The sequence below is a fragment of the Drosophila serrata genome, unplaced genomic scaffold (assembly GCF_035046125.1).
Source record: "Drosophila serrata isolate PLE 108 unplaced genomic scaffold, ASM3504612v1 contig_165, whole genome shotgun sequence".
Taxonomy (NCBI): domain Eukaryota; kingdom Metazoa; phylum Arthropoda; class Insecta; order Diptera; family Drosophilidae; genus Drosophila; species Drosophila serrata.
Genome location: NW_028257063.1, coordinates 3,768,239 through 3,787,032, shown reverse-complemented (window position 1 = coordinate 3,787,032; position 18,794 = coordinate 3,768,239). Strand labels below are relative to the sequence as shown.

General features: G+C 36.2%; 4 protein-coding genes across 10 annotated transcripts in view; 1 reads left to right on the top strand and 3 right to left on the bottom strand.

Annotated features, from left to right (window-relative positions):
* Window positions 1–12,490, top strand: part of apt (apontic) — a 47,346-nt gene extending 34,856 nt beyond the window's left edge. For 3 of the 5 annotated variants that reach the window (XM_020948789.2, XM_086827232.1, XM_086827230.1), the window contains exons 2-5: window positions 9,887–9,992; window positions 10,059–10,319; window positions 10,384–10,630; window positions 10,694–12,490. In XM_020948789.2, the coding sequence (XP_020804448.2) occupies window positions 9,887–9,992; window positions 10,059–10,319; window positions 10,384–10,630; window positions 10,694–11,552 (1,473 nt within the window). In that variant the 3' untranslated portion in view covers window positions 11,553–12,490. The other 2 variants (XM_086827233.1, XM_086827234.1) reach the window with 2 other exon arrangements.
* Window positions 12,491–12,493: 3 nt separating this feature from the next.
* LOC110181115 (uncharacterized) lies at window positions 12,494–13,833 on the bottom strand. 3 transcript variants are annotated; one of them, XM_086827236.1, is made up of 5 exons: window positions 13,636–13,833; window positions 13,473–13,580; window positions 13,344–13,419; window positions 13,069–13,290; window positions 12,941–13,013 (listed from the first exon to the last, which is right to left on the bottom strand). In XM_086827236.1, the coding sequence occupies exons 1-4, from the start codon at window positions 13,680–13,682 to the stop codon at window positions 13,099–13,101; spliced, it is 423 nt and encodes a 140-aa protein (XP_086683362.1). In that variant the 5' UTR covers window positions 13,683–13,833; the 3' UTR covers window positions 12,941–13,013; window positions 13,069–13,098. The 3 variants fall into 3 exon arrangements, with proteins under 3 accessions (XP_086683363.1, XP_086683362.1, XP_020804446.2); XM_086827237.1 differs by lacking the exons at window positions 13,344–13,419; window positions 13,473–13,580; window positions 13,636–13,833 and adding exons at window positions 12,494–12,696; window positions 12,761–12,824 and having other exon boundaries at window positions 12,878–13,013; window positions 13,069–13,285; XM_020948787.2 differs by having other exon boundaries at window positions 12,941–13,290.
* A 3,656-nt stretch (window positions 13,834–17,489) lies between these two features.
* On the bottom strand, window positions 17,490–17,755 carry IM18 (Immune induced molecule 18). Its single transcript, XM_020948783.2, has one exon. It carries the CDS (start codon window positions 17,753–17,755, stop codon window positions 17,540–17,542), a length of 216 nt encoding a protein of 71 aa, XP_020804442.2. The 3' UTR covers window positions 17,490–17,539.
* LOC110181110 (uncharacterized) lies at window positions 17,490–18,536 on the bottom strand. Its single transcript, XM_020948781.2, has 3 exons — window positions 18,291–18,536; window positions 18,169–18,238; window positions 17,490–18,111 (listed from the first exon to the last, which is right to left on the bottom strand). The coding sequence occupies exons 1-3, from the start codon at window positions 18,341–18,343 to the stop codon at window positions 17,869–17,871; spliced, it is 366 nt and encodes a 121-aa protein (XP_020804440.2). The 5' UTR covers window positions 18,344–18,536; the 3' UTR covers window positions 17,490–17,868.
* Window positions 18,537–18,794: the final 258 nt, after the last annotated feature.

Sequence of the window (18,794 nt, the reverse complement as noted above, 5' to 3'; positions counted from 1 at the left end):
ACGCCGAAGTTTATATACCCTTGCAGATAGAACTTCTATGACTTAGAATCCCAACAATATAAATTATATTTATTTGTGTTAAAAAACAATGAAGTAATACCTGCTTTCATTTCATTCACCTTTACATATTATATTTGCAGTTTTACAGTCACAGATGTGCATTTTTCTCCACATCTAACGATCGTTTGTATGGCACCTATATAATATAGTAGTCCGATTTTCATAAAATTTTACACAAAATTTAAGACTGATATAAAATGGTTATACCTCAAATTTGATGAAAATCTGTTGAAAACTGAAAATGTTATAATTTTTAATTGTCTTAATTTCTCGATTGTTCCTATGGGAGCTATATGATATAGTTGTCCGATTTTCATTAAATTTTATTCAAAATTGTAGAGTATAGTAAAATGGCTATATCTTAAATTTTATCAAATTCTGTTGAAAACTGAAATTGTTATAATTTTTTTTGTAAAAATTATCCGATCATTCCTATGGCAGCTATATGATATAGTCGTCCGATCCGGCCCGTTTCGACATATATACGAGTGAGAGTATATAGAAGGCTAACTACAAAGTTTCATTCAGATAGCTTCAAAACTGAGAGACTAGTTTGCGTAGAAACGGACAGACGGACAGACGGACAGAAGGACAGACGGACAGACGGACAGACGGACAGACGGACAGACGGACATGGCTAGATCGACTCGGCTGTTGATCCTGATCAAGAATATATATACTTTATATGGTCGGAGGTGCCTCCTTCACTGCGTTGCAAACTTCTGACTGAAATTATAATACCCTGCAAGGGTATAAAAAGAGTCAATACACAACAGGAATGGGACAAAACTGTGAGTGAGCAATGAGTTCACAAGGCAGCTGGAGTTACTCTGAGATACTCAGATACTCAGATACTGAGACACACACTTTGAGATACTCAGACAAGCCGGGCAAAAGTAATGTGCGTGGCCACTTTTTCATTTGCCAGAATGAATAACATTCATGTTCCAGGGAGGGAATTAATGCCGCGGCATAACTCAAATGCCAAAATGGAAAAATGTATTTTGAAAAGTCAAAAATTAGCATGGCAATTGCTGGGACTTTTTGAAGAGAGGAATTCTATAGAGTATGGTTTAAGGTTTTAAAAAGGAAAAAGAGGGATAATTTAAATAAGCTAGGTTTATAGAACTTTTAAGAATTAAATTGTATATAAAATGACAGTTTTAAGAAGTGATTTGTATATGATATAAGGTGCCAAATCCTTAAGTATTTAATATACAAGTATCACAACTAAACCTTTCCTGTATTACATTTTATTTATTATCTTAATATCTCCAAACATTCAATAACAATCTTTGTGCTCATGCTAAACCCAAGCTTAATCTTAGCTAAATCTTTAATTTAAAACAAAATGTAAATAAGAAAGACTACTCATTCTTGTAGATACATTTCTTCTCCATTCAATTCTCGACTTTCTCTTGTCTTTATCTTGAAAAAATTCCTTGCATATTCAAAGCAATTGAATGATCTTATGTCTATAGCCTCCAGTTAGATTTCTATAATGAAACGAGTGTTCATTTGATCAATTCAGCAGCGCCCAGCGGCGACTATATAGCAAGTACTTATTAAGGCTGATGTGCTTTTTGTTGCTTTCCGAGTTCTGAGTTCTGAGCACATTAAGATCAGATACAAAGATACATTATCGCCGACTCGAAGCTGGAAGCTGGAAGCTGGAAGCTGGAAGCTGGAAGCTGGAAGCTAGAAGCTTTTGTGGTAGTTGTAGGCGGTCGTCAGTCAACGTTGGCAATTAAAACGCTCAAGGGGCCAAGTTGGTATACTCTCTCGGATACATGCCACATCCATTGCAGAGATATTAATAAGCGATACGTGTAATTCGGGTCACTAACCGTTAACAATAAATTTCATTTGTTTAAGAAAACTTCAGGCCAGGCCAGGCCAGGCTGTGTGTGTAAAATAATATCGCAATAAAAATTGACATCCGATCATTTGTAATTATTATTGCGCATTGCGACATGACAAGGCGTCGGCTACTTGCTGTCTTTAGTTGTCTTTTTAAGGGCGTGGTCAGCATCGATATATATGTACATATATAAAGCCATTGGATTGGTCGATATATCTGTACATATATATAGCAGATCGGAGGAGATCACAAATCATTCTAAATGGTTCGTGTCGTGTCTCATTCGCATTCTCCCCTTAATGGTAATCACAGTGCCATAATTTACATTGCGAGACGATTCTCTGTCTTTGCGGTTCGTTCAACTCGTTCAATCAATCTTAGATTCGGTTCAGGGAACAATTAATGCCAAAAACTGAACAACAAAAAGTACATAAATATATAAGAAAACGAAATAACATTAGAGGCAACTGAAGAAACCCATAAGAAGAGTGTGGGGAAGGGCTTTCTTTTCATTTTTATTTTTTCGGGGCAAGTCGTTGTCTACTTGAAGAGTTTCAGTTTTCAGTTTTCAGTTTTCGTTTTAAGTCCAACTTAAATGGAACCAGAAATTATTTTGAACGCCTTCAAGTGCCACACCAACAACATTTTACAACAAAAATACATTTAAAAGGAAAAAAAAAACAGTACAGAAAAGATACAAAAAACGAACCAAAGTTGATTCAAAGTTGGGGCGCGCAATCATGACTTGATGCGATTATAAAGAAGTTTTTTGTTTCGGCTTATTGAGCAGGGAATGTAGGGGGGAGGGGAGGGGAGAGAGGGGGCCCAGAAAGCATTAATGCCCAATACAAATAGAAATTAGATACACACACTCATACTCACACTACTCACTCAGACACTCACTCGACATATGGATACTTAAACAATTTCGATATTCAAATGAATTTTTGGAAAATGACTAAACCAAAAATACGTATATGTATATAAAAAATAATGCCCCCAAACTCTAAACTGAACTGCTGCTTAGAATTGTTTTCTTTTCTTTCTTTTTTTGGCTTTTTAGGAAGGGGTTTTTGGGGCCCTGCTTAGAGAGTTATAAATAATAATAATAACAATCAAATCCGGCACAGAGACAGCATTTGGCAGCTGAGCTTTATAGCCCACATCAAGCCGTAGGTTACTTGTACTTATGTATATATTTTTTTTGGATTTGTATTCATTTCTTTACAAGCTTTAAAATTAAGAATGCTTTAGAGTAATTAATAACCAAGAGTTAGCTTAGATTGACTTTGAGTATTAACAATTTAGTTAATGAAAAAATATATGGCTTAAATGGTTTGCAAGAAAGTAATGTAAAGAGGGATTCCTTCATAGTTAAATTCAACAAAAATCTGTGGTTTAAGTAACGCTTAAAAGGAATTTTAAAATAAAGAAAGATTAAAAGAAAAAACTATTTAGCACATAATTCTCATATCTGTCAAGTTGACTATTTAAAAAGGTGTCTTAATTACTTTTAAAGATATCTTGGATTGTATGGTTTTTAATATTAAATCAAATCAATATGGACCTTAGGTAAATAAAATATAGAACAATTCTTTTACCTTATTGAAAACCCAAGACAAGCATTTAAAGTAACATTTTCGAGTTTTTAAATGCTTACACAACTTATGAAACATTAAATCTTTATTATCCAAACTTGTAGAACATAAATCCTTAGAATTCCTGAAACATATTTAATTATAAATTTATAGAATTTCACCCCTTTACTTCCTATAAAATTACATAATATGCTTTAAATACAAAAAAATAATATTAAACCTATTCAAAGCACGCCACAAAGTGATTTTATGATCGCAAATATGTTACTTGTATGTCGCCTTGCTTGTTCCTACACGACTCGTCTATATGTGAACTCATTTAACAAGTCGAGTGACAAACCAATTTTCATTCTACGAATGGCATAAAGACAATAACAATTGGCTGCCATATAAGGCAGTTAGCAGCAGTGGAAGTAAGAGCAACTTTTGAGGCAATTGTAGATGGATGGATGGATGGAATCGAGCGGAGTAATGAACTTGTCAGCCATGTTTTCAGGGTGTGCTCAAGAAAGTTGAATATATACACATATAGTAGTAGTATATAAACAGTACATAAACCTAAATGCAGAGTGTGCTCCAATTGTTGTTTTTCGGGGGAGTGTGTGCATGTATGGGGAATCAAAGATAAAGGTAATCCATTTGACTTGTGCGATATCTACAACTGTCACACAGTCGCCGCAGTTTCAGTCTCAGTTTCAATTTCAATTTCAGTTCCAGGCGGGACTCTGACTCTAACTCTGATTTAAAAAACTATGCACAGCTGCGCAATTTCGTATGCGACAAGAGGCTTGGGCTTTTTTTATGCTTTTTCGGGGCTGACTAATGAAACTGAACAATAATAATTTAGTAAGTCCAGACCTACGCATGCGCAAAAGGTGGATTTCGATGGCGATGCCAATGCCTGGCAATTGTCACAGCACAAAACGCAATTTGTCGTCGTCGTCGTCGTTGTTGTCGTCGTAGACGGGGAGTGGAAGTCACTGAACCCGCTCGAGCCAAGCTTTTTTTCTATTACTTTTTTTTTTATTTAGGTCCACCTATATTTCCACCACTTGCTATCTTTACACTTAAAGAAATGAGGTACTAAAACTAGCATTAAACATTTTATAGGTTTTCTTATAATATTTTAAGTTAAAATAGGTTGTACTTTCTTCTTTATTAGAATAGAGAAGGCTTGTGATCGGAAAAACTAACATTCTTGAAATCGATATTTATCGAAATTCTTACATGACAATTTTTCAAAATATTGAATTTTAAAAAACCCATAACTAAGCCAAAAATGCATTAATTTTAATTCGGAAAGCGGTCCCATGTTAGTTTTTAATAAGTTAATAAATCTGCATTATCAATTTAAAATTTTACAAAATTGAATTTTTGTGTAATTTTTTTTGACAATTTTAACCCCTTAAAAAATGTTTAAAAGTTGAAAAAATTTAATTTTTGCGAAATATATCTAGATCGATTCGGCTGATCATGCTGATCAAGAATATATATAAGTTATAGGGCCGGAAATGATTACTTTAAAAGTTATTAGCTTCTCACTGAAATAATAATACCATAATTTGAGAAGAAATTTATCTATACTTTTATATGAGAATTTTTCAACAAATTAAATTTAAAACAAACTCATAACTAAGCCAAAAGTGCATTAATTTTAGTTCGGAAAGCTTTCCTATGTTAGTTTTTAATAGGTTAATAAATCTGCATTATTAATTTAAAATTTTACAAAATTCAATTTTTTTCTAAATTTTTTGGACCATTTTACGATAGAACGCCCTAAAAAAATCTTCAAAAATTTGAAAAAATTAAATTTATGCGAAACATGTCTAGATCGATTCGGCTGGTGATGCTGATCAAGAATATATATGATTTATAGGGTTGGAAATGACTCCTTCACATTGTTATAAGCCTTTGACTAAAATGAAAATACCCTTGCAAGGTTATAAATACTTGCAAAAAATCATAAATTTATAAAAGAAAATTTTGAAATTTCTCCAAGTGCAGCTCTCTTTCTCTCTCTGGCTTTGTATTTTTCCCCTATTTTTTTTTTTTGGGTGTAGACCTGGCCCGCAGTAAACAAAAGCCACATTTGACAAAGAAAAATCTTAAAGTTTTTGCAGCTAGTTACAATTGTAAGTAGCACACACACAGTACCACCGGCACACACACACACACACTCTATTATTATTTTGCTGACAACTGCGCAGGCGCGCGCGTGTGCGTCATGAAATTAGTTTATTTGTTTGCATAAATGTGCCAAAGCCCCCAAGACCCCCACTCTATATGTGATTTTTGTGTGCAGCAAATTTCTAATAAATTCGTTGTTGTTTCGGCACCCGTGTCATGCACACCTGGAGCATAATTCGCCCTCAGTCGATCCACAAAAAAATACAACAAAATAAAGAAACAAAACCAAAAACCAAACTAAACTGAACTCAACTGAACTGAGCCATGAGTCAATTTCCGTCAGCTGCGCCAGCTGAGCAGCAGCCAAGTTGGTAGTTAATAAAGATACATTTTTGCCACCACTCAAACTACCTCGATTCTCTCTGGGAATAATTGTAAATAAGTAACTATAAAGGTATTCCAAAAGCACAGTTTATAGTTAATGATTAAAATACAATAATATTAAACTTTATAAAAAATGCAAAACAAGGTACTAGAAGTTGTTAGTAAATGCGGAGAGTTAAGAGGGTGGAAAACATATATTTAAATAAATAAAACATTTATACAATAATATCTATGGTATGATAAAGAAATTATTTACCTTGAAAGCATTCTACTATTTTGGAAAATATATTTTTAGGATTTTTAAAAATATGTCAAAAGCATTATTATAATAAATAAATATTTATTCATGATTAGGAAACGGATTTATAATGATGCCATTGTTTGTTAGCTACTTTTCTATGTTCATAATTTAAATTTTGCATCAAAAACTCTTTTAAATGAATGATTTTATACCATTTTATATAGTTAACCAGAAAATCGTTATATAAAAACCTCCAACAAACCCTCATTAATTTGTTTTCCCTTGATTAACCTCTCTAGTCATCCCAAGAAAACAACTTGAGCAGACTTTCCATAATTTAAAATCTCATAATTACTCGGACTTCTTGTATTCCACCTCAAATATTCTCACATATTTCCTGTAAAAGTAAACGAAATTGTAAATTTCATTCCCCAAATATTGATGTTCCAACCAAACGTGATTTAAACAACGAAATTTTTGGTATAACGACGTGCCTCCTCTTGAGGCAGCATCTTCTACTAAGCATCCTTAGGTACGGGGGGATCCCACTTAAATCTCGAGACTTAGAACAATAAACAGGGCACAACAAATTCTTCTCTTTGATTTCTTTTCTATATATTCTTTTTTCCCCCTGATTTAACAACACACATTCAAAATCAATGAATGCCTGCCACTTGAGTACAGGATGGAGATGGAGCTCTTTTTTTCGGCCACTTGAGCGTTCGATGACATTTCGTTTTTAGTTCCCTCTGTACAATTATTATAATACATAAATTTATGCTACAGCAGCCCAAGTCCACACAGAATTTTGTAAAATCATTTCTCGAGTGGGCCTCCTAAAAAAAAGAAATGAAGTTTAACGATTCCTACTCGGGTTCAAAATCGGTCGGGCCGCGACCGTAGCTGTAATAATAATAATAATGTATATATGCTCCACTTATAACTCATTCCCATTTCCATTCCCATTCCCGTTTACTTTGAACTATAACGCTGCCCCATAACTTGATGACAAAAATAGTTTGTAGTAGTCTATGGACTACCTAACTTTGTTAATTTGAGGTAATTGCCCACACAGACATGAGTACTTACTATACCATACTATATTATGTATATATATCGGGCATGGTCTATAAGTCTACAAGTCTATAACTTTAACAATGCCTTTGCTTTATTTTAAGGCACAAGGTTGACTTTTGTGCTGTGTGTAGGTTCGTTCGTTATAACAATTGTTAAGTTCGACCAGAGAGCATGTGTTGTAGTAGATCCAGTAATTATTTTTCGGTTTTCGGTTTTATATTATTGTTATTAACAGCCCACAAAAAAAATTAGGGGAAAAAAATAGATAACCAAGAGTCATACACACGCTCGAAATCTAAACCAGTTTGCTTATTTAATTTCAATGCTTAGTCTTGAAGTCACATTGATTGGACTGCGATTACTTTTATGAATGTCAAGAAACATAGAGAAAAACAATTAAATACATATTTTGTTTTTGGGGATTTTTGGTATTGCAAATACCCTTCTCTCTAGTACTTTTCCGATACTTATTTTTAAGGGAACTTTACTATGTATGTTAACTTGACTAAGAAAGCCCCACCCTGACTCGGCACTCGTCTCGAATTTAAATGATTCCCGCATTCTCAGGCAAATGAACAAACCCAAAAAATACAAATAAAATAAAACACATGACTTAAAATTTAAACATTACCATAATAGTCAGCTATAATTAATTGTTGGCTAATAAATATCAATTTATATATAGAGAGAGAGATATAGGAAGAGTACAAATAATAATAATAATAATAATAAGCGCACGCGCCGCCGCCAATGACTAAGTTTCCTTTGAGGTCTCTTTGGTTATCCGATAAATGCGAGTCTACATAGATATAGTAGGTATGTTTCTATATATGTACATATATATATATATAAATTGTAAATCAGATACGGCATAAATATTGAACACATGGCGCAGTTTCTGTTTCTTGTGGGTGCCAAAAGGGGGAGAGAGACTGAGCAAAATTGAAATAAAATAAAGCACAATAAAACGTACTTAAGATTGACGATTGTGTGGTGTGTTGTGTTGTGTTGTGTGTGTAGATGGGGGCTCAAAAGGCGATCAATGGAAGAGACTCCATCGAATACTTAACGAGGAGTACAGTCAAGTCCGGGGGTATGCCATTAAAGCAGATGAGATGTTTTATATATTCCAATTAACGGCGAACTAAACTTAAATAACACTTCATTATGGCATTTCATAAATGTTAAGAGGGTTTAACTGGGGATGAACATGGAGAGAAAATGTTCAAAATATTATAAGTCATATCGAAAACATTATATAACTTAATTTATTAAAATATAATATAGTGAAACATTTTACAAATAACTCTAAAATATATAATATATAACAAAAAATGTAAAATAAATGTTCTTTAAATTATTTTTCTGTATATCTAGCCGAATATTGATTTATTCAATGTAAAATGCCGATTAACATATCCATTTATATATTGAATTTCGATATATTTCAAGAAATCAATATATTCTGGCACTTTATCTTCAATTCATCGATTAATGTATCGACTTCCGGTTTGCTAAGACAGACATTCTCTATATATCGAATATATATTCTATCATCCCTATGCTTAAAACATATAATAATTGTTTATAATAATTGTTTTCATGTGTTTAAAATTAGTTATGATAAAGTATTTTTTGAATACAAATCGACTTAAAGTTCACATATGTTTACTCTTTCAAAAATATGCATATTTAAACCTTGTACATTTCTTATATATCCCATAAATTACCTTAAATAACTTGTATATACTTGATTTGATATAATTGGTCGTCACAGATACTCAGATACTTGAGCAAACCTCACAGATACGTACGTTTTTGAAGCAAACCAAAATGTCGGCAGCTGCTTTTTTTGCTGTTTCATTTGTTTTTTTTTTTTGTGTGTGAGTTGTGTTAATGCATAAATTAAAGCACATTCACATGGCTTTGGGTGGTGTTCATTTTATGCGATTGTTTGCATTTTATTTATATGGCTAAGAGGCACCTCCCATTTAGCCCCTTGATACCCCTCGATGTCAGCTCGTCTGCTAATTGAAAATCAATTAATGTGACTGCATCCTGTACAGTCCATGTCAAAGTCAGGAATCAGAAATCACAATCATCATTCCAGGGTAGAATAATTCGACAGATGAATTAAGGAAAAGAAAAGGAATCAAAAAATGGAAGAAGAAGCTGAAACAATTCCAAAGTCTCCCAACCCTGGAATCCTTTTGTTTTCACTGTCAGAAAATAAAATAAATTAATTGATGTGTGCTCCGATATCACCGATTGTCTGGGATTTGAACCAAAATTCATCATTTAGGTTCATTGAATTTTGGAGTACGCCTCCGAAGCACTTTTGTGGCACAAGTTTTGCATGCTCAAGTACCTGGCTGTGCCAGTGCCAGTGCCAGTTTGGGGCTTATAATTTCGACAATTCGTTTGTAATTTGAGGACTAATCAATGGGGGCAAACGATTCTCGCTTTTGATTTCTACCTTTCTCATTACCAAATGTTCAATTTTCTCACCACTCCGCTACTCGTTGTACTTATTTGCAGGTCAACAAACAGTATACGGCCAACGATCTGGAGGCTTTTATGAAGATAGCCGCCAACTGGCAGAATTCCAATCACAACTTGCTGGAGGGCGTCGACTTGAAGACAGGTAAGTTAGCCACAAATTGCTCAATGTATCTCTTTCTCTCTAATATCTCTTCAAATTTATTTACAGAAATGACACAGTACATGAACAGTCCCTCGATGAACATGTACAAGAAACGTGAGCGCACTCAGAACTGGAATCATCAGGAGAAGAAATATCTGCTGGACTTGTGTCGCAAGGATATGCGGATTATCGAAAACAAGAGATTAGATGCCGGCCTAACGGCTGTAAAGAATAAAGCCTGGAAGATAATACACCAGAAGTTCTCCAATCAATTTGGCACAGATCGCACCTGTAATCGCCTCAAGGAACAGTGGCGACGCATGAAGGGTACATATTTAATACTATATCTTTATATATATCAATATCTAATTTGTTCTATCTATTCCTTTAGCCTGCACCCGTAATGAGATCTTGGACTATAACAATCGCTTGGCTAGATTCGGTGCCGAGGTGGCCGATCGCAAGAAGCCTTCACCGTTTACCTTTGAGGTCTGGGACTTTATGCAGGAGGCCAAGAAGGCCTGCAAATCAGAGGCACTAGATGGCATCGACTACTCAAAGATACCCTTGGCCCTGGAGGAGGGATTTGAGTATCGCGAGGACTACAAATTCAATGCCGACGAACATGACATGGATGAGTAAGTTAAGCACTAAACTCTAAAAGGGATCTGTTATTAAAGAAACTTCTTTTATACAAGCAGCAGTCGTACACCGCCCCAGGAGCTGTGCGATGTGGATATCAAGGAGGAGGAGACCAATGAGACCTTTAACGAGACCTACAACAATCATCATCTCAATCAGAGCGACATCCATGGCAGTGGCGAGCGATTGAGTGTGTCGCCAAATCACAGCATCAGTCGCAATGGCATCCACGAGGCAGAGAGTCCAGCCACCATGTCTGCAGCAGCTGCCTTGGACACCAGCGGTGCTTTTCTGCCCGGCGGTAGCGGTGACATGTCCGGCTTCCAAGCCAATTTCAATATGAACAACATATCCGCCACGCTGGAGGCTTTGAATGCCCTGCGAACTGGCCAGTTTCCCAGTGCGGCAGCTGCAGCAGCGGCCGCCATACATCACCAGCATCAGGCACAGGCTCAAGTGGCGCAGGCCCTGCAGCACCAGCACAGCAGCAGCAACAATAACAACAATAATAATAATAACGAGGATGATGATGATGTGATGAAGCCACTGGCCAAGAGGCAGCGCACAAGCAGTGGCAGTGTGCTGGGCAGCGAGGATCAGGCGATATCAGTGCCCGTCTCGTCGGAGTGTCAGGCCCTGGAGCGTTCGGGCAGCAGCAGCAGCAATGGAGGAGCTGCAGCCCTTGCGGGAGCAGTCACAACCAATGGTGGCGGCAACAACAGCAGCAGCACCAGCAGCGGCGACAACTTTGAGCTGCGCCTGTTCATGGAGATGCAGAGCAAGGAGCACATGATGCGCATGAAGATACTGGAGGTGCAGTTGCAGGCGGCCAAGCACAGTCGCGATTTGGTGGAGATCAACAAGACGCTGGCGCTGCAGAAGCTGCAGGAGCTGGCCAGCAAGCGGTTGCCCAGTTAGGACAGACAGATGAGCAGCAGCAGGAGCAGCAGCCACAGCATCGGAGGGAGCAGCCACAGCAGCCCATTGCCGTTTCATGTTACATTAGTTTATAGGATTTGAGAGAGCCACCACAGCAGAGAGCGGCGGCTAGAGTTAGCCTTAGGTATTAGACTTAAGTTGAAAACAGGATCCATGGCTACACACACACACACAGAGAGACACAAGCAACATTCCTGGCATTGTTGATCAGTATTTGAAAGCTAGAAGCGAATCCCCCGACACATATACACCCAGAAGCGAGGATCACGAGGCGCTCGGAAGTATGCCATAATCTTATGATGAATCGCCTACCTCACTCAGTACCCACAGCACGCACGCACACTCACTCGGCTAGCTAGCAGACTCACACAACAGACACACACTCTCCTCTGGCCCCCGACACTTGACCAAGTCAAGAGTCAAGTTTAGTTAGTTTCTAGTTTATAGTCCACACTCTCTCCAAGTTGCTCAACTACCACAAATGTATTGTACTTACGTTCTTGACATCAGTTAACGTTCTGCTATCCACCACTAACGATCGAAACATATATTAATCATTTTTGTAGCCTTAAGAGAAACAGAGAACTCTATATAATATATATATATTTGATTTTGATTTTTACTCCTACTTGTATTGTACTTGTATTTATTTTTATCACTGTATAGACTCTCTCTATATACATATGTTTGTTTGAAATGCCATATTTAAAGAAAGTTCTTTTTAATATCCTTTAATTTCCATTTGCGCTGCAAAACAAATTGTTATCATATATATACATATATATGTAGGCCTCAAAAAGAGCACCCTCACTTATCAAAGGGGGGCTTAGTTTATAGTAGAAGGCTTCCTTTGTGTAAAGCGTGTAAATGAAAGATACAAATTATTTTAAATAAAAGAAAACAAAAACTAAGACAAATCATTGCCGTTTTTTCAATTGTTTTTATTTTCCCAAAATGATTTCAAGTGATTTTAAGTATCAGAAATTTTGAATTTTTGACCGCCATCTGGTTGGGTGGCTTTCTCCAATGATTGTATTTGCGAATCCATTTTAATCATTTTTGTTGTGATATCATTCTTCTGGCTGAGAATCCTGTGGCGTAACATTTTGAGCTGGTCTCTTTGCTAAGTTAATACAACATAAGTAATTAGTTATAATTAATAAATTAAGTAAAATAGAAAACCTTACCAGTTTAAGGAAGTGTATATTTTCCTCACCCCTGGCCTTCTCATACAAATGCCTGCAGACATTCCTGCCATAATAAATTAAAGATATATTTTATATTTAAGTTGAAAGTAAACTTACTGATTGCCTTGGAAAAATGCCCTTGACTTGAACATCAATAACTGCATCAGTCTTCCCACAATCTTCGGCATATTTCAATTTATTTCTCACTTTTGATGTTTGAAGATGAATGGTATTGAAAGAATTTAGGAAATTACTGAAAATTTTTCTAACATGAACATTTTTGTAATGAAGGCAAAGTGAGAGCCTACTTGCTGGCTATTTTTTGTTGGTTTCCCTGTTCATAGACTCTTTTTGAATTTCTCCAGCATGGCTTTGAGTTCTCTAATTTCCACCATTAAATTCTGTCTTACTTTCTCTGCCCGGAGACTGGTCTTGCGATCCATTTCCCTGACTTCAACCTCCAGGGCTCGTATATCCGCTATGATTTCTTTGATTTTCTTCTCCTTGATTTTAACAAATTGTTCCCTGCTCTTTGGGAAAAAATTTAATGATAATAATTTAATAATAATATATATATACATACAAGTTTTAAGAAATAATTCTTCTCATCGCCTCTTCCCTTTTCCGAGAACTTGTCCGACAAGTGCCTCCAGTTTGTTCTGTGAAATTGAGTATTAAGTTATTATTTAATTTAATTTATTTATGAACTTACCTAATGTTGCATTCTTTTGGGTCTTGTGTGCATCGCACATATATAAAATCCGTGAAAATATAGGGGCTTTTGGTTAAACTGCAATTACTGAATGATGGCTTAAGGGATCTATTGCGTAATAAATAAGTTGGATTAAATATATAATTCTGTGATTATTACTCACCTTAGGGGGCCTGCTTTAATAATTTTGGCGAGTACAGTGTTTGCCATGGTAGAAACTAGAATTCGAGCCAGCGAGAATGTTTTTTTTAAGAAATTTAGGTGTTGTATTTCAATTAGTATAAACAAATCTGACACTTTTTAGAAAGGTAAAGGATAAGATAAAGATTTGTATGGGAAAATTAGTAATTTTAAATAACCAAATAACTAAAGCTCCAAAGTTTATGCTCAATTCTTTAGCATCTTTCGATTTTATATAACCTTTTCCATAAATTAAAGTTTACAGAATAAAGTTATCATTTAAATTAAGTTATCTGATTTTAATATGATTTTAATTCTTGATCAACATCAATATGATCAACATGAAAAGTCAGTTCAAGTCAGTCATGTTTGCCAGAAATAAAAATAATGTTGAGAAATATTCAAAATTTTATAGGGGGCACGTCATTAAAATGGTCGAAAATTTAAAATTATTTAGTTATTTTTTAAATTTAGAGTATGCAGTATTTGTTAACATAAAAAAACTAACAAAGGAAAAATTTTAAAATTAAGATTAATGTTTTTTTGGCTGAGTTATGTTCAAATACTATTTACACAAGAGCGTATACGTAATTTTTGACTGCTGAAAATGCAATAATGGCTTACACTCCCTCTCTCCCTCTCTTTCTCTGTCCCACTCTATGCTCCATCTGTACATATTTCTCTGACTCCCTCTCGAGCAATCCCTTACACTCAAACTTAATCTGCCATCCACTTGCACTCTCGCTCCCACCTTCACTGCTCTCTTTCCTCGCGGACTATAAATACAGCCACTGATGGCGCGCTCGCCTCATTCTGTTCGCGGCTTCCGCGCTGTTAACATCTATTGTGGTAGTGTTTACTCTTCGACTCCACCTGACCAATGCCATACTTCCGGAAGACCAGGATTAAATATAAACTGGAAGAATATTTGCAATGGCGAAAATGGATAGCCGTGTATCATCTACTGCGGTAAGTTATAATCATGACAATTATATCATATACAAATATAGATGCTATAGATGGAATCAGGTTGAGGTCTAGAATTAGATATTATAGCTATGCATTCCCTCTCAAGCAATCCCTTACTCTCTAGCTTAATCTGCCAGCCACTAGAAGTAACTCTTACTCTCTCGCTCCCACTTTCTTTGGTCTCTTTCCTCGGGGACTATAAATACAGCCACTGATGGCGCGCTCGCCTCATTCTGTTCGCGGCTTCCGCGCTGTTAACATCTATTGTGGTAGTGTTTACTCTTCGACTCCACCTGACCAATGCCATACTTCCGGAAGACCAGGATTAAATATAAACTGGAAGAATATTTGCAATGGCGAAAATGGATAGCCGTGTATCATCTACTGCGGTAAGTTATAATCATGACAATTATATCATATACAAATATAGATGCTATAGATGGAATCAGGTTGAGGTCTAGAATTAGATATTATAGCTATGCATTCCCTCTCAAGCAATCCCTTACTCTCTAGCTTAATCTGCCAGCCACTAGAAGTAACTCTTACTCTCTCGCTCCCACTTTCTTTGGTCTCTTTCCTCGGGGACTATAAATACAGCCACTGATGGCGCGCTCGCCTCATTCTGTTCGCGGCTTCCGCGCTGTTAACATCTATTGTGGTAGTGTTTACTCTTCGACTCCACCTGACCAATGCCATACTTCCGGAAGACCAGGATTAAATATAAACTGGAAGAATATTTGCAATGGCGAAAATGGATAGCCGTGTATCATCTACTGCGGTAAGTTATAATCATGACAATTATATCATATACAAATATAGATGCTATAGATGGAATCAGGTTGAGGTCTAGAATTAGATATTATAGCTATGCATTCCCTCTCAAGCAATCCCTTACTCTCTAGCTTAATCTGCCAGCCACTAGAAGTAACTCTTACTCTCTCGCTCCCACTTTCTTTGGTCTCTTTCCTCGGGGACTATAAATACAGCCACTGATGGCGCGCTCGCCTCATTCTGTTCGCGGCTTCCGCGCTGTTAACATCTATTGTGGTAGTGTTTACCATTCGGCTCCACCTGACCAATGCGATGCTTCTGGATGAGCAGGAAGAGGATTATTTGGATGATATCATGGATAATAAAATTGAAGTCACCTGGAAAATAAATATACACTGGAAGAATATTTGCAATGGCGAAAATGGATAGCCGTGTATCATCTACTGCGGTAAGTTATAATCATGACAATTATATCATATACAAATATAGATGCTATAGATGGAATTAGGTTGAGGTCTAGAATCAGTTATTATAGCTATGCATTCCCTCTCGAGCAATCCCATACTCACTAACTTAATCTGCCAGCCGCTAGAGGTAACTCTTACTCTCTCGCTCTCACTTTCTCTGCTCTCTTTCCTCGGGGACTATAAATACAGCCACAGATGGCGCGCTGCCTTCAGTCTGTTCGCGGCTTCCGCGCTGTAAACATCTATTGTGATTGTGTTGTGATAGTGCTTTCCCTTGGACTCCACCTCACCAATGCGATGCTTCTGGATGAGCAGGAAGAGGATTATTTGGATTATATCATGGGTAATTAAATTAAAGTCACCTGGAAAATAAATATACACTGGAAGAATATTTGCAATGGAGAAAATGGATAGCCGTGTATCATCTACTGCTTTAAGTCATAATCATGACAATTATATCATATATAGATGCTATAGATGGAATCAGGTTAAGGTCTAGAATCAGTTATTATAGCTATGCATTCCCTCTCGAGCAATCCCATACTCACTAACTTAATCTGCCAGCCACTAGAAGTACCTCTTACTCTCTCGCTCCCACTTTCTCTGCTCTCTTTCCTCAGGACTATAAATACAGCCACAGATGGCGCGCTCGCCTCAGTCTGTTCGCGGCCGGCCCGCTGTAAACATCTATTGTGATTGTGTTGTGATAGTGATTACCTTTTAACTCCACCTGACCAATGCCATACTTCCGGATGACCAGGAAGAGGATTATTTGGATGATACCATGGATAGTTCAATTGAAGTCACCAGGACTGTGTGCTCTACTGCGGTAAGTTTTAACATTGACAATTATATTAGATTATATATATATATATATTATTATTATATATATTATATATATATATATATATTATATTATGTATGTATATACAGGTAGCATGTTCTATATTTGCTTTCATTTCCGAACTTACAATCTTATTCCTGTGGAATCCATTAATTAATTTTAATTTTAAGTTATGCAGAAATTTGTATTAGGGATATCCACACACGTATACATAAAGTTAATAACCTAACTTAATTAAAAATTATTTATAAATATTAAGTTCTTACCCTTACGAAAGTTACAAAATTGAACCTGCCTTTCTTGGTATTCTAAGGAATAATTTCCGACCCTTTAAACCATATATATTCTTGATCAGCATAAACAATCGAATTGATCTAGTCATGTCTAATAGAAAACTAAATTTTTGAAAAATTTTTTTTTCCAAATTTTCAAAATTAGATAAGGTTACATCGTTAAAATGTGAAAAAATTGAATTTTTTGAATTTTTAAATTCAGTATGCAGATTTGTTAACCTTATAAAAACTAACGCAGAGAAGCATTCCAAATTAAATTTTAAGCACTTTTGTCTTAGTTGTGATCTACATGTAAGCTTTAAGGCTATACAAAAAGTTTTCTTCCAGAACATATTAACCTTTCATGTTTCACTTTTAAATTAATAACAGTCTTAATGATTCACCTTTTAAAATTATTTGAAATGTAAACAAAGCTCAGCTCAGATGTTTAAATTATCATCAGGGGGCTGGCTCTGCTCTACCTGATAAGAATGAATACGAAAAATCCCCTATCTTTAGTGTTATTCCAAATATAATTTATTATTAAATCACTTTACTATATGATCAGGCGTACATAGTCTTGGGACCTGGCCTTTGTATCGGCGAATCGTAAATAAAGGGGCGGGGTTGGGGATTCGGATTCCTGAAGGGACTGTTACCGGGTCCAAATCCAGGTCCAGATCCAGGTCCAGTGTGACGAGAGGGCGAGGCATCGCCAGGAGCGGGCAGGCAACCCAAAATAGCCAAGATAAGCAAACAGCAGAGTCCAAGGAACTTCATTGTAGAGCAAACGCTGAGATGTTTCTGAATGCTAGTCCCACGGAAGCTGGGGGTTTTTATAGTCGCTGCTGCGGATGCTGCTGCTGCTTGTTGTTGCTTGTTGTTGCTGCTGTTCAGGGGGAAGCCCTCGGGGGGATTTTGCTTTCCCTGAAATCACCGACTTTGGGTGGTTTCTTATCGCTTGACGGGGCATTGGGCTTTGATTTAGTGTTTTCCTTGGCTTTCCTCTTGGCCCGCTTTAGTTTCACATCAAATTCAAGGCCACGGATGCACCGGGTTAGGTCAGTGAGCATATGTTCCACACGTTTCTGTTCCTTTGAAAGCTGAAGGTAATGCTTGTCCATCAGTCCGATTTCCTAGTTAAGTTTTAAGTTAATTCTGATATATTATAGTCTATATATTAAGGGACTTACGTGCCTCAAATCATCGAGTTTCAGTTGTTTTTGTATACGGCCATGATCGGGCAGGACAACCAGGTAGCTCCTGAAGAGTTTTAGGCTTGTTATATCTTTATAATTATATAAAACTCACATACCTAATAATATTGCCTCTTAAATAGTTCAAAACCGATCGAAATATGGTGTTCATGGTCGCTTTAAAATCCTATACTCATAAAAATTCGAAAGAAAAACCTACAAATTTTTATATTATGTTTAAAATTTGATATTTTTTTCAAAGCCAGGTGGCTGATCAGAATTTAAGGTAAAAGACAAACGAATTTTAAAATATTATTTTTCACATAAAATGTTTTTACATGTTAATAAGATTTCGTAAAATGCCATACATCAGCCTAAGAGTATGCTTTGGCTTACTTCACACCTAAAAACAAAATTAATGTAGACTTTCATGTAGATAAGATTTATAATATTGAAATAATAAAAACAGAAAGAGAAATTAAAATTTATAAGAGCTGCCTTAACTCTCGGAGGGCCTTTTCCATATCATTCAGGACTATTAAAAGGTTTTCAAGTACAAATTTTGACTTTTCCGTGAGACGATCCTTTTTCCGCTCATTAATTAGGCCCTGGAAAGATCTGAT